Source organism: Hemibagrus wyckioides, linkage group LG14, assembly GCF_019097595.1.
Source record: "Hemibagrus wyckioides isolate EC202008001 linkage group LG14, SWU_Hwy_1.0, whole genome shotgun sequence".
In the NCBI taxonomy this organism is placed as follows: domain Eukaryota; kingdom Metazoa; phylum Chordata; class Actinopteri; order Siluriformes; family Bagridae; genus Hemibagrus; species Hemibagrus wyckioides.
This window is the reverse complement of record NC_080723.1, coordinates 20,797,511-20,812,510: the sequence shown is the minus strand read 5'-3', so window position 1 is coordinate 20,812,510 and position 15,000 is coordinate 20,797,511. Positions and strand designations below refer to the sequence as shown.

The window sequence follows — 15,000 nt, the reverse complement described above, 5'->3', positions numbered from 1 at the left end:
AATAAAATAAATATATATAAAGTAAAAATTAAATTTATATATATATATATATATATATATATATATATATATATATATATATATATATATATATATATATATATATATATTTATTTTTTCCCATTATAATTTTGTTATACAGCATCAGAAACCACACCCAAACACACACCCACACTTACACTTCTCTCTGAGACACTGAACAACTCCACAAAGTCAAGGCTCAAAATAACTGGACTCACTACATCACTGCAACATGGATATGTGACATTTCATTTCAATGTACATCTCTAGTTTTAGATACTAAACACAACCTACATTTGAAACATAAAACTACTGTATATATATATATATATATATATATATATATATATATATATATATATATATATATATATATATATATATATATATATATATATATTTTTTTTTTTAAATTAAAATGAATAATATAACTATTACACTCACCACTCCTCCAACACATCTGTCACGGTTTCTTTTCATAATGTCTAAAGACAACAGAGAAAACCTTATAACACATCAGACATCCTCCGTTCGGAAAATCTGACACAAGTTAGGTTCTGTGTCACTTCTCCAGGATAAAAACCTACCCAGGAATTCCTGGTGAGAGTTTCTGCAGTGGAGGAACATGGGCAGTTTGGTTTCTTCTGCCAAATCAAACTGTTTCTCAAAGTACCTGCATGTGAACGTGAGGCAATGGCAATAAATAAATAGATAAATAAATAAATAGCGGGGCAAAAGGAAACGTTTATGTGACACGGAATGACGTCACTTACTTGAGCTGGGTTTCTTTCGGACAGAATTCCAACCGATCAAAATCTAAAATAAAATAATAAAATAAAAATAAAGAAATGATAATAATAATACATTTTATTTAGTAATATTAGTAATATTAAGCAATATTTTTATATAATACATACATATACACACATATATATATATATATAATTTTTTTTTTGGTTGGTTGTGTTGAGTTTTAAATTATGTTCTTGTTTAGTGTTTGTCCCGTTAGAGTTGCCATAGATCAAATTAGTTTCCTGCCTTTTCCATTAAATAACAAGATTTTTGTTTTACCAAGTCTAGAATCTTTAGGTATTTTTAATTGTTTATATAGAAAAGAGATATTTGCCATTTCAATAACAAGAATTAGCAAACATATATGTGTATATCAGGAATTATATCTGATTAATTTCTGCCTAATTGAAAAAACAAGCAATATCCACACACAATACATGTTCACACAACGTTCATTTACATTAAATCACATAGCTTATATTCAATATAATTCCACACCAGTACTCATGCATTGGTTTTTGGTTTCTGTGACAGTAATACAGACGTATAGTGAGTGATTGTGTGTGTGTGTGTGTGTGTGTGTGTGTGTGTGTGTTACCCAGTCCACACTCTCCAACAGCCACAACCTTCCCTCGGTTATTAATGGCCAGCTCTCTGAGTGCTGATAAATACTGCTCTGCCCCCTGCTGGTCAAACTCTGCACAACGAGTCGGGTGGCAACCTACAGTACTGAAGAACTCCTCTACAGAGGCAAAGAGAGACAAAGAGAAAAATTCTTTAGTATTTGGTTTGTCCACTGTTTGCTTTAATGGCAGTGTAAACTCCATGTTGATTGACATGGACTCCACAAATTTGCCCAAAACCTTGTGAACAACTTAAGACCGAATCCATCAGCATATCATCTGAACACACGCTTTAACAGACAAGATGAGGCATGACGAAAAATCTTAGGTTTTGTACAAAGCAGTTAAAATGAGGTGTGGGTAAGAGAGAGAAAATTAAGGTTATCATAACATAAACAACAACCATTTCTGCTCTCTGAGATGCTTCAAGTGCTTGTTTATAGGCAGCTAAAATCTGAAGGTGTTTATCTTCAACCAGTAAAATTCTGTGTAAGGTTATCCAACAGAGGGAAAAACACACGTCTCACACTGAAAGCCAAGAGTGCTGACTCCTTTTATATCAGACTCACAGACAGAAAATCATTCATTTGTTTACACTGAATGAAAATGTCCCATAAGTTTATTTCCATTATGCCGGAGCAACAGAAAGCCAGTGTACCGGGGAAAAGGGCCTGATTCTGATTTATTTACAATCCAATTCTGGTGGAGGAAACCATGGTACCCAGAGGAAACCCCTGATGCATGATCCTGATTCACAGCGTGTTTTGTTGTTCCTCACCTCGACTTTGTGCAAGTTTCAGAGCTTCTCTGCTGTCCTCCAGATTTCCACCGGTGATCATAAACTGAAACAAACACAACAGGACCTCAATGTAGAAGCTTCAAGAACATTTCCACCTGACTTCACAGAAGGTGTTGATGAATTTTTGGAACAGAAGCCCTAACAGTAAACTTCAAGCTGTAATTTAAACCACAGGATTCTGATATTTCATCGGTTCTGTAGTACCAACTTGCTCACATGGACAAAATTAAATGTTAGTATAAACGGATAAGAACTATGATGTTCTTTAATAGATCAAAAAATTGTCAAATCGATGCTTTAGAAAAAGAACAGGATGCTCCAAGTTTAGTGAGCTAACGGTCACTCTCCTACATGCCCCATGATGGCAATGATTAATTTCCTATAACAGCACACCATGAAGTGTTTTAACCCTTACATATGACACACAAAGATATAAAATATGATATGATTCCTACCTTCTGAACCCCAACACTTAGAGCTCTTTCAACGATTTGCGTAAAATCATCTAAAAGGAGAGAAATAAACTGAGTCATGAGACATTACGAAGACTTGACCAGACTAGCTGAGGTTTGCTTATTACCTTCATGTTTTTGGTTTCCTCTGTATATTCCCCTAAACATGGGGTCAGTGAGGTTTATTCCGATATCTGCAGACAGAAAGGAGGCAGATACAATATACTGTATAGTTTTGGGACAACCCTCCAAATCATTGAATTCAGGTGTTGTGTTTCAGGGGTTGGGCTCGGCCCCTTAGTTCCAGTGAAAGGAACTCTTAATGCTTCAGCTTCATACCAAGACATTTTGGACAATTTCATGCTCCCAACTTTGTGGGAACAGTTTGGGGATGACCCCTTCCTGTTCCAACATGACTGTACACCAGTGACCAAAGCAAGGTCCATAAAGACATGAATGAGTGAGTTTGGTGTGGAGGAACTTGAATGGCCTGCACAGAGTCCTGACCTCAACCTGATAGAACACCTTTGGGATGAATTAGAGCGGAGACTGTGAGCCAGTCCTTCTCGTCCAACATCAGTGCCTGACCTCACAAATGCGCTTCTAGAGGAATGGTCAAAAATTCCCATAAACACACTCCTAATCCTTGTGGAAGCCTTCCCAGAAGAGTTGAAGCTGTTACAGCTGCAACTCCATATTACATTCATGTTCATGTAAAGGCAGACGTCCCAGTTTTGGCCTGGCTCGTAGTATCTGCTTTAATTCATCCCAAAGGTGTTCTATGGGGTTGAGGTCAGGACTCTGTGCAGGCCAGTCAAGCTCCTCCACACCAAACTCACTCATCCATGTCTTTATGGACCTTGCTTTGGTCACTGGTGTGCAGTCATGTTGGAACAGGAAGGGGTCATCACCAAACTGTTCCCACAAAGTTGGGAGCATGAAATTGTCCAAAATGTCTTGGTATGAAGCTGAAGCATTAAGAGTTCCTTTCACTGGAACTAAGGGGCCGAGCCCAACCCCTGAATTCAATGGTTTTAGAGGGGTGTCCCAAAACTTTTGGTAATATAGTGTAGGATGTAAAGGCAGATTTTGTACCAAAAGATCGTATGTACACATTGCATTAAGTTGCACAACACTTCATCTCAGTGTAAACATGACTTAGATAGATGACTACTGTAAGTGTTTTTAAATGCTAGGGTTTATATTTCTTATGCCACATTGTTGTTTAGTTTAATATTATTTTGTACAATATGGCACGAATACTGAAGCTAAAAACCACCAATTAAGCCTAGTAAATTAATAATAATAATAATAATAATAATAATAATAATAATAATAATAATAATAATAATGATAATGTAACTGTACAGGACATGTGCAGTAGATTTTCATGTGTTGAATGAATGAGAATGAAAACAGCTTCTCCCTCTTCATCTTATCCTCTAATAAAGATAGAAATGTAAAAGCTCACTTAATAATAAAGGATCAGATTAATTAATTATTGATGCTTACCTATAAATTTAAAGTTGGCCATTGCAAACTGAGCAGCAAGCTGGCAAACTCTGACTGCGACTTTTACCATTACCAAACACGTATCTACCGTAATATCTCAAATATGGGTGCATCTGCTTATAAATGCTGATTGTCAGCATGATAATAAAAAAATAAGAATGTTTCATGGTGCATTCTCAGATTGATCTAAACGATAAAATCCTGGTTTGTTAATATTCTGTGTTGTTATAGCAGATTTAATCCAACAATCGAAAATCGTTATGGGCATATATTACTGTTATTAAGCCTTTTACAATCCTTCCCAAACTCAAGCGTAATGGTTAAATCTTAAACAGCTTATAGTATCAAATTTAAGTGTGCTACAAAGCCATAAACAACGCGCTTTTTTGCCCTACTTAGTGCACTAGCGAAGAAAGTCTAGAGAGGATTGATATTAAGCCGCTTGTCCTACCGCGCATGCGTAGTGCCAGGGATACATTACCGCACATGCGTAGTGCCAGGGATACATTACCCGCACATGCGTACTGCAGCTCGGACGGTGACAGGAGGAGGAGGGGGAGAGGAGAGAGCTAAAAAATGGCGGCGTTCCTGACCCATCAGCAGAAAGTCTTACGGCTTTATAAAAAATCTCTGAGGCATATCGAGTCATGGTGTGTTTTCAGGTACTGTTCGGAGGACGCTAAGTAATTTATGTACTTTTTGAAATTAAAAAGAATGCTAGTATTTTTAGCTCGAAACGAGGCCACTGCTTAACCGCTGGGACGTTCAGGTCATTTAGCTGCTGAGCGTTAGCATGTGGCTAAAGCTAACGCAAAATACCGTTTATCTGAAACAGTTAACATTAATAATAACAGCAAGATGCGCTTAAAATAAAGACTTCTATTTAAATTCCAACTTGGGCATGAATTTATGTTGTTAGACGATGAATAAAAAAAATGTTAAGCACCTAAAGTGTTTCAGTGTCAGGTCAGCGATAGAGACAGAAATATCACATCGGCGATACGGTATACACGATATAAAGTTGGACGATACGATGTTTTTTTTTTCTGAGGTTAAAGTTTAAAAGCACAACACGTTATTATAAACAGCAGTGCCGTAATATGAAACAGTACAAACCATAACATATGTTTATTATAAAAAAATAATACTGCCAATACCAAAATATTTTCATAAGGGAACACGATTGCTCCAATCAGCTTCATGTTACACTGATCAGACACTTGAGGTAGTGCTGTTGGAGGAAAATAATCAACGACAGAGCCAAGTCGAGTTTCTCATACCACACCGTAAACTGATTTATTTTCCTGAAATAAATCTTTTTCAGAGATAAGTACCGTTTCTACGCCTGCGTACTGAGGGCTCGCTTTGACGAGCATAAGAATGAGAAGGACATGATGAAGGCCTCCAAGCTGCTGAAAGCTGGAGAGGAGGAGTTCTGGGCGAATCAGCATCCTCAGCCCTACCTGTTCCCTGATTCCCCCGGTGGAACCTCCTACGAGAGATACGAGTGCTACAAGGTAGAGTCCACTTCTCAGTGTTAATATAACGCATCACACCCAAGCTTATATATATATATATATTTAAAGAAGTCATTGAAGAATCAGTTCAGGCCATGCTCTCTGGGTGGGACCGGGATTCTCTGTCTTACCTGTCAATCACAGCAGCGCTAACCAATCATGTGTGAGCTCATATATGCTGAAGGCGGGGTTAATGGATATCACAGTCCTCTGAGTGTCTAACACTGCACTGTGAGAACCTCTGCTTGTCCTTGAATTGGATTTTAAAGCATCTGTATGAATCCTGGCAACCAGTTTTGCTGAAAAAAGTTTACCTGGTTAACCTAAAGACATTGTTATGCATTTAGACTGACATTAGAACATACACTGATCAGGCATAACATTATGACTACTGACAGGTGAAATGAATAAGACTGATGATCTCATCATGTCACCTGTTAGTGGGTGGGATATATTAGGCAGCAAGTGAACATTTTGCCCTAAAAGTTGATGTTAGAAGCAGGAAAAATGGACAAGCGTAAGGATTTGAGTGAGTTTGATGAAGGGCCAAATTGTAATGGCTAGACCACTGGATCAGAGCATCTCCAAAACTGCAGGTCTTGTGGGGTGTTTCCGGTTTGCAGTGGTCAGTATCTATCAAAAGTGGTCCAACAGTGGTGAAGCGGTGACAGGGTCATGGGCGGTCAAGGCTTATTGGTGCACGTGGGGAGCGAAGGATGGCCCGTGTGATCCGATCCAACAGACGAGCTACTGTTGCTCAAATTGCTGAAGAAATTGATGCTGGTTCTGATAGAAAGGGGTCAGAATACACAGTGTATGATGGGTCAGGGCTGTTTTGGCAGCAAAAGGGGGATCACCACAATATTAGGCAGGTGGTCATAATGTTATGCCTGATCAGTGTGTGTTTTAGGGGCCAAGCACAAATGTATTGAAAAGGGCTACTTTAGTTCCTACACACCAGAGGACTTGTATGTGAATTCTTCCATGTAGCATCTGGTCCACTTTGGTGTGATTCTTTAAACAAGAGTCTACACAGTAATTGCGCTCGGGTTTGAACAACTAGTCAGGAAGTGACGCAGGCAAGCTGTGTGTTCTGGCTTGCAGCATTATTTTTAAACTGAACTGAAGCTGAAGACAGAAATGTGATGAGATTTGGAGCAGAAAGAGAAAACAAACACTAACTGGATGTGACACGTAATATCTGAAGCTTATGGTTTTTAATCTTTGGTGTTTGGGTGATTTTCTGTGATTGACACGGAGTAAGAGTTTGTTTATCTTCTTCTGTCCCCGATTTTGTTTTGTTTTAGTTCCACACACCCTTCTGTAAATGTGAAAGCATTCTCAGGAGCTTCATGTTATGTTAAAGCATACAGAGGAACACCTAGAAGAACCATCTCTGATTTGGAGAATTTGTACCTGCTTGTTTTCTTTTCTCAGTTCTCATATTTGTAGTTGATGTTGTTTTTGTTTTTCAGGTTCCCGAGTGGGTTCTGGATCACTGGCACCCCTCTGAGAAGGCCCAGTATCCTGATTACTTCTCCAAGAGAGAGCAGTGGAAGAAGCTGCGAGCTCAGAGCTGGGAGAAGGAGGTGTGTATCTACACATGTGCACACACACACACACAAAACACAACAAAATCAACTAGTGCTTTATAAATTTTTCCCCCCTCATCTGGCATCAGGTCCTAGTAGCCCCGCCCCTTTTCTGCTACATAAGCAAAGCTGCGAATGTTGATTACATGAAGTGTGAGAGACTTTTCCTTTCCTTTATATGTATTTATTTATTTATTGGTTGAATATGTCCACCATCCAGGTCTTTGAAGTGCACTACATCATCTTGTTGGTTATAGTACACAGGATGTACTGTAGCTTTCTTTACAATGAAGTCTGTTTTTGTTCTTAGAAAATGTACATCTCATTTCGTTATTCTTATCCTTTCCACTCACTATAGCCTGTAATCAATCCTGAAGTGATTAGGGAAGTGTACACTGCTGGTGTGTGAGCTGTAACGTCTGTGTGTTTGAACCACAGGTGAAGCAGCTGCAGGAGGAGTCTCCCGCTGATGGCATCAGGACCGAGGCTCTTCCTCCGGCCCGTAAGGAAGGAGATCTCCCCCCACTGTGGTGGCAGTTTGTGACCCGGCCCAGAGAGAGGCCCATGTGAGAGAGCTGTGTGAAACACCCTGCATTACAAATCACACACACACACACACACACACACACACACACACACACTGCCTGCTCGGTCCTTCCACCTGAGAGCACTTCATGACTTAGAGCAGAAACATTACACACTCACCCAGACATGTTTGTGTTTAAGCTTTACAGGAACAGCTAGACTCAGCATGCTAATGTACCATGCTAACTGGTAGACATTCACCAAGTTTGAGTCTGTGTGTGTAAGTGTGTGTGTGGAATGTAAGTGTAGACTGTACAGACATGTATGGCACCCAGTGTGCTTATGATTCAAATAAATAAATAAATCTGTTATTCAAATGGTTTTGTTTTTTCTTTGGAAGGTGATGTCCGGTCACTTGACCATTTAAAACTTTACCATAGCAATAATGTATTTTACACTATATTGCTAAAAGTTTTGGGACACCCCTCCAAATCATTGAATTCAGGGGTTGGGCTCGGCCCCTTAGTTTCAGTGAAAGGAACTCTTAATGCTTCATCATATGAATTAGAACAGAGACTGCGAGCCAGGCCAAAACTGGGACGTCTGCCTTTACATGAACATGAATGTAATATGGCGTTGTCCCGCCCTTTGCAGCTATAACAGCTTCAACTATTCTGGGAAGGTTTTCCACAAGGTTTAGGAGTGTGTTTATGGGAATTTTTGACCATTCCTCTAAAAGCGCATTTGTGAGGTCAGGCACTGATGGTTGAAAAGTCTCCACTCTAATTCATCCCAAAGGTGTTCTATGGGGTTGAGGTCAGGACTCTGTGCAGGCCAGTCAAGTTCCTCCACACCAAACTCCCTCATCCATGTCTTTATGGACCTTGCTTCATGTTGGAACAGGAAGGGGTCATCCCCAAACTGTTCCCACAAAGTTGGGAGCATGAAATTGTCCAAAATGTCTTGGTATGAAGCTGAAGCATTAAGAGTTCCTTTCACTGGAACTAAGGGGCCGAGCCCAAACCCTGAATTCAATGATTTGTAGGGGTGTCCCAAAACTTTTGGTAATATAGTGTATCTAATGGATTATTTAGATCAATGATCCATTTCTTTCAATTAAATAAAAATGATCAGGACTGACCTTGATTCATTTTTTTTCCTCGTCGAACGTCTTCATGGAAAGTTTCCTTGTATTAAATAAACACATGACACCAGATGAATGTGCGACACGTTAGCGTTAATATTTTATTAGCTAAAACAGCAGTTGGACACATGAACCAAACTCCAGAACTGAAGCGCTCTGCGAAAATGCAGTCTTTTATCCAAACCACTACTAAACCCCGTCCTTACATTCATAAACGTGAGCCACGTGTGTCACAGAGCAGCTACATTACTGTTCAGGAACGATATCTCTGCAGACTTACACACACACACACACACAATGTTCAGCATCATATGCGTAAGGCATCAGCTAAGTAGAACATTCTAGACCCTTTCTGCCTGAGCATCACCCAGGCCTAAAGTTATAGAGCAGAGAGCACACTGAGCGTTTAATACACACGTGGCGAAGAGGAGAGGAGACGACGACGACTCGGACCCAGAGATTAAAGATTTCTACTTTACATTCAGAGAAACGGAGAAACATTTCAGCCGGAAATGAAAAGTACACCAGTTTCAAATGTAACTGATCAGACAAGACGTGTTCTGTGTCTTGACGTTTGCTTCGATGAGGCTAGCTAAAAAGCAAAGGCTGGCAGTTTAGCGTCACGGAAAAACTTGCTTTCAGATACAAGCTAAATGACTTCCTCAGGTAAGGGGTGTGAGCGTCCTCACCTGATTTGTATCATAATAATATTAATACAGATTTAAATAACACTGCGTACGAAAACTGAATACAAGTTGCAGGATGCTAAACTGGTGGCTATACGATTTTGTTAGCTTTATTAGCCGGAAAACGTGTTGTCTGATTAACCACATTTGACATGATTTATTTATTTATTTTTTTACAGCCAAAATACTTCTCTTTTACTTGCACTTGGAATTGCAGTGTTATTAAAGATACAATACACGTATAGAATGTAAAAGTCAGTACAACGAGACCGGACCATGGGAATAACTTTTTGTAAAAAAGAAGAAAAGAAAAGAAAAGAAAGAAAAAACCCTTTTCCCTTTGCTACGTGATGTAGAAGTAGCAATAAAGGCAAAGATCTTATGATGATTGGAGCGAGCTCATGACAACACTGGATGTGTGTGTGTGTGTGTGTGAGAGAGAGAGAGAGAGAGGGGGGGGGAGAGGGAGAGAGAGAGATGTATAGCAGCTGTTGTACAGAGAGAGAGAGAGAGATGTATAGCAGCTGTTGTACAGAGAGAGAGAGAGAGAGAGAGAGAGAGATGTATAGCAGCTGTTGTACAGAGAGAGAGGGAGGGAGAGAAAGAGAGAGAGAGAGACAGAGAGAGAGCTTTACCTGGGCTTTACCTTAGAAATTTCCAGCTCAATGCAGTTAATAAGACTGATATTTATTTAAAGATTAAGAGTTTCTTGAACTGTGGATTTGGAGATGTTGCAGGTTTTGGGGTCTAACCTCTTCTTCTGCATCTTCTGCTTCTTTAGCATCATAGTGTACTTAATATTAGCAGGAAAGTGTTCCGTCAAATCCTAATGATCAAACCCCGAATCCTTATTAAAGGCACAAGAAATTCCCTGTAAGTCAATTCTCTAGCACTGATCTACACTATATGACCAATAGCATGTGTGCCCTGACCATCACACCTACATGTGCTTCTTCTCCAAACTTTCACCTGAAGCAGAATCTCTTCTTATACTCTAGCTTTATAAATTTCTCTTCACTAGAACTGGGAGGCTCAAACACCGTTCCAGCACAGAGCTCCATGGAGACATGGTTGAAGGTTGATGAAGGTGGAAGAACTGGAGTGTCCAGCATGTAGCCCTGACTCTGACTCAACCCCACTGAACACCTTTATCATGAACTGGGACTGGAGTCTCCTCAACCATCAGAGTCTGATCTCTCTTGTAGCTGAATGAATTGACGTCTCAGTATCTAGTGGAAAGCCTGGGGGAGGTTTTTATAACAGCAGATCTGGAATGAGAAGTGGGTGTGATGGTTACAGGGAGCACAAGCGTGTCTGAGTAGAACAGATTAGAATCAGATCTGCCTTGTCCAGTTTCATCTAGATTTCTGTTCCCACTTACTCTTACTCGAGTCTAAGTCACCTCCAGTCTTCCATTAACACACACCAAATCGTCATAATCTCACAACCTGCTTTGTTTTTCTTTCTGTTTCTAGAAGACAGCAAACTTCACTGTGTCCTGAACCGTCTGACATCACTGAGGAACCGGAAGTTGTTCGAGATTCCCAGTGACAGACGTCTATTATTCGCGATCTACTTTAACCTCATAGCTTTAGGCGACAAAACATCAGACACAAAACAGATTTTGACTTGCTGGGGGATTTCTCAAATCTGATAGCAGATCCAAGTTTCTATTAACGTGCCCGTTCTAGTACTCCATATTGCCAAAAGTTTTGGGATGTCTGCCTTTACATGCACATGAATGTAATATGGCGTTGTCCCAGCTATAACAGCATCATCTCTTCTGGGAAGGCTTTCCACAAGGTTTAGGAGTGTGTTTATGGGAATTTTTGACCATTCCTCTAGAAGCGCTTTTGTGAAGTCAGGCACTGATGTTGGACGAGAAGGTCTGGCTCACAGTCTCCACTCTAATTCATCCCAAAGGTGTTCTATCGGGTTGAGGTCAGGACCCTGTGAAGTTCCTCCACACCAAACTCACTCATCCATGTCTTTATGGACCTTGCTTTGTGCACTGGTGTACAGTCATGTTGGAACAGGAAGGGGTCATCCCCAAACTGTTCCCACAAAGTTGGGAGCATGAAATTGTCCAAAATGTCTTGGGATGAAGCTGAAGCATTAAGAGTTCCTTTCACTGGAACTAAGGGGCCGAGCCCAACCCTGAATTCAAGGATTTGGAGGGTTGTCCCAAAACTTTTGGCAATATAGTCTATGTTATGGTTTCTATGGTAACAGGGATGTGTACAGTGGATGGATTAATAACGCCGCCAGTAGGTTTTCTCTGAGATGTTTGTCTCCAGTGTTGTAAGAGAGATGAGCTGTAAGAGTCGGAGGTAAAGTGGTAGCTTTAGGGTTTTTTAGGACTTTCTCAGTGACAAGAGTAAAGAGCTGTGTTTTGTGGAAAAAAGAAGAGAGGCTGGTGAGAGAATGGCTGTTTATAGCTGCTGTAAGTGCATGCTGTAAGTGATAAAAGCATTAAAAAGTACAATTACTAATAAATTAATTTAAAAAAATTGGTTGGCTTGTGGTGTAAGAGGAATAAAACACTATCATGTACTGTTACTAGAAAATATATCAGCATGCCGCTTCACGTTCTCGGTTCTAACCTTGACGGGATTTGAAATCTGTCTCAGTTACGTTACTGAGTGTGTGTGAAAGCTTTCCGGTTTCTGGTGAAGACGTCGTTCTGGCATTAATAATATTTGATTCATTCGTTTGAGAGAGTAAAAGTCAGTGGTCACGTTCTGGACTTGCCGACCTCGGCGCTGTGTAGGCTGCATGCACAAGAACACGAGGTTTTCAGTGAGACACACGTCTCTCCTGACGTGACGACGCCAGACACCGAAACAAGGCTAGACTGGAAAATATATGCACCAGAGTTGAATTTGTGACAGAAGATACCATGCGAAAGTTGTAGCGGTCCTTCACTGAGAGAACGGTTTGTCTTTTTCCCCAACAAAAAAAAAAAAAAAAAAAAAAAAAAAAAGAGAGAAAGATTTCTTCAGGAACTGCTACAGCATCTGAGTTCCCATCTTCGATATATTGTACAAAATGCACACGAGTAAACGTCCAGCGCAGCTCTGATTGCGGTTCTGCAATTCCTGATTCGAGTAAGATAAAAGGAAATACAATATGAGGCACAAAAGTTTTGGCACCTATAGAAGGATGGGCTGGTAGCAGAGAAAGATCTAGAATATAATCGAGAGTGAAAGAGAATCACTTCAAATCAGATCATCTGTATCTGTATGTACAAAGCCACTTAATATCGCTGTTGTGGAATAGGATATAACATTAACATCTCGTCGTTAAATGTTTATGTATATATTTAATCACTGTGAAACATATGTACTACTTTACCCATCCTACACGTGACAACATTAGCACGGTTGCTAAACATCTCCGCCAACTACGTCTGAGTTCTCATTGGTCGAAGGAGGAGGAGGAGAAAGAGGAGGAGGCGGCACTATTTATTCGAGAACCGGAGCGGATCTATCGTTGGTCGTCGCTTTTTTGAGGCTCACCCCTCGCCGAATAGACGACAGCATGCTGCCCTCCTGCTCGTCAGGCCCCACCTGATCCTGCTCTGCCGGACCTTCTGATTGGCTGCCGGAGTTGGGTGTCAGCTGTGTGGGTGATGGCGAGGGATCACCGGGGCTTTCTGCGTCCTCGCTGCAGAGTGGTGCGGGCACGGTGGGTGTCTTAACAGGAATAACAGGGGTTTTGATGGGGATCGGACCGTGAACGCTCGGCCCGCGCCACAGGCTCGGCTTGGAGGTGGGCGCGCGCCGGATGGTGGCCACGCCCGGTGTGATGCTAACCGGCCCACAGGGAGAAGGACGCTTGGCGGGTAAAGTCCTGCGATATGAGTGGCTGATATCTGCGCTAGGCAGTAGTGGGGCGGGTCCATCGCAATCCTGCGACTCTCCGTCTTGGTCTCCGCCCCCTGGCAAGCACTCGTAATCAAATACTGCAGAAAGAAAGAAAGAAAGAACAAAATATTCTGTTTACATAAAGCATAGATAGAGTGTAGTCTGGAATCTAAACAAAACTCACTCTTTTTTGTGTACGTTTCTTTATTCTCGCCACTAGATGGCGTAGGAACAACACTGACCGGTGTACAGTGTGCGAAATCCAGAATACTGAGAACACAACTGCACTGAGCTTGAGGAGATCTGGACTTCATGGAACCGGCACACCGATCAAAGCTACATTCTCTCTCTCTCTCTCTCCTTCTCGCTCTCCCTGTCTCTCTCTCTCTCTTTCCTTCTCGCTGTCCTTCTCTTTCCCCCTCTCCCCTTTTCTCCTCTCTCTCTCTTTATCTTATTCCTTCTCTCTCTCTCTTGGTCTCTCTCTCTCTCTCTCCCTCTCCTTTTCCCCTTCTTTCTCTCTCTCTCTTGGTCTCTCTCTCTCTCTCTCTCTCTCTCTCTCTCAAAGGGGTGGGGTTAACTGGCTACAAATGAGGAAGAAATGAAACTAAATAAATAAAGAAAGAAAAGTTGTGTTTGCGTGCACTGCAACGGTAACAAAAAAACCCCAGTGCTATAAAACCTTTGCTTATATAGGAGGCAACATGAGCGGCTTAGAATAAAATCTATTTTCAGGGGCGGAGCTTATTTGGGGGACTGAAAAATGAAGAAAAAAAGAAGAATCCATTGCAACAGTGTAATTAAAGGGACGTTTCAGTTTTGAATCATGGCGTTAATGTAAAAACCATCAAACACACACACACACACACTCACTGTATGTGTCCTCGCTGCAGCAGGGGGTGTTGGTCTGTGTGCTGTAGCCACTGGAACCCTGAACGGACTCTCGGCTGCTGCGTGGAATATCCAACGACAGACCACGAGACAGACACACGGCCAGCTCCTCATGAGCATCGTCCTTTAACACACACACACACACACACACGGTTTGAGAACATCAGGAGATACAGTAAACCCAAAAGCGAACTTTTCTATAAGAACTAGATATTTCAGAATCATACATGTTGTTGTTCCCCAGGCCCATGTGGCTCACTGTACGTTTGTCATAAGTTCAAAAACAAAAATGCCAAGTCTGTGGCTTTCATGCAGACCTGCTGGATCTTTTGCATATCAGTGCTCAGAAAGTCTAATAGCTAAGCTGGATGGTTTGATTGAAACTTGATTATTCTGATAATTCTCTCTTTTCTGCATGAAAAAAGGTTTCTACTTTATATTCAGGATTCTGGGTTTAAATGACAGAAGAGCAGAAAGATATAAAATGGCAGCAGACTGTAAGGTGATGTATTAACTCGTGCAGTAAAACAGATGAATTATTTTTACAGTGAAGGTTATTACACTCCAATATGCTGCATTTATA

The 15,000-nt window shown here is 40.9% G+C and overlaps 3 protein-coding genes across 5 annotated transcripts in view; 1 reads left to right on the top strand and 2 right to left on the bottom strand.

Annotated features, from left to right (window-relative positions):
* The window catches only part of tatdn1 (TatD DNase domain containing 1), an 8,031-nt gene extending 3,693 nt beyond the window's left edge, over nucleotides 1-4,338 (bottom strand). The window contains exons 1-8 of the mRNA XM_058407882.1: nucleotides 4,200-4,338; nucleotides 2,816-2,881; nucleotides 2,691-2,740; nucleotides 2,215-2,278; nucleotides 1,412-1,555; nucleotides 795-837; nucleotides 609-694; nucleotides 466-506 (exon numbers count right to left, since the gene is read on the bottom strand). Coding sequence (XP_058263865.1) covers nucleotides 466-506; nucleotides 609-694; nucleotides 795-837; nucleotides 1,412-1,555; nucleotides 2,215-2,278; nucleotides 2,691-2,740; nucleotides 2,816-2,881; nucleotides 4,200-4,269 — 564 coding nt within the window. The 5' untranslated portion in view covers nucleotides 4,270-4,338. The remainder of the gene's footprint in view (nucleotides 1-465; nucleotides 507-608; nucleotides 695-794; nucleotides 838-1,411; nucleotides 1,556-2,214; nucleotides 2,279-2,690; nucleotides 2,741-2,815; nucleotides 2,882-4,199) is intronic.
* Nucleotides 4,339-4,700: 362 nt separating this feature from the next.
* ndufb9 (NADH:ubiquinone oxidoreductase subunit B9) lies at nucleotides 4,701-8,210 on the top strand. The gene is made up of 4 exons (XM_058408304.1): nucleotides 4,701-4,861; nucleotides 5,524-5,716; nucleotides 7,192-7,305; nucleotides 7,747-8,210. The coding sequence occupies exons 1-4, from the start codon at nucleotides 4,776-4,778 to the stop codon at nucleotides 7,876-7,878; spliced, it is 525 nt and encodes a 174-aa protein (XP_058264287.1). The 5' UTR covers nucleotides 4,701-4,775; the 3' UTR covers nucleotides 7,879-8,210.
* Nucleotides 8,211-10,202: 1,992 nt separating this feature from the next.
* LOC131364870 (protein MTSS 1-like) overlaps nucleotides 10,203-15,000 on the bottom strand; it is a 32,800-nt gene continuing 28,002 nt past the window's right edge. For all 3 annotated transcript variants that reach the window (XM_058408301.1, XM_058408302.1, XM_058408303.1), the window contains 2 exons: nucleotides 14,400-14,541; nucleotides 10,203-13,627 (listed from right to left, as the gene is read on the bottom strand). In XM_058408301.1, the coding sequence (XP_058264284.1) occupies nucleotides 13,128-13,627; nucleotides 14,400-14,541 (642 nt within the window). In that variant the 3' untranslated portion in view covers nucleotides 10,203-13,127. The remainder of the gene's footprint in view (nucleotides 13,628-14,399; nucleotides 14,542-15,000) is intronic.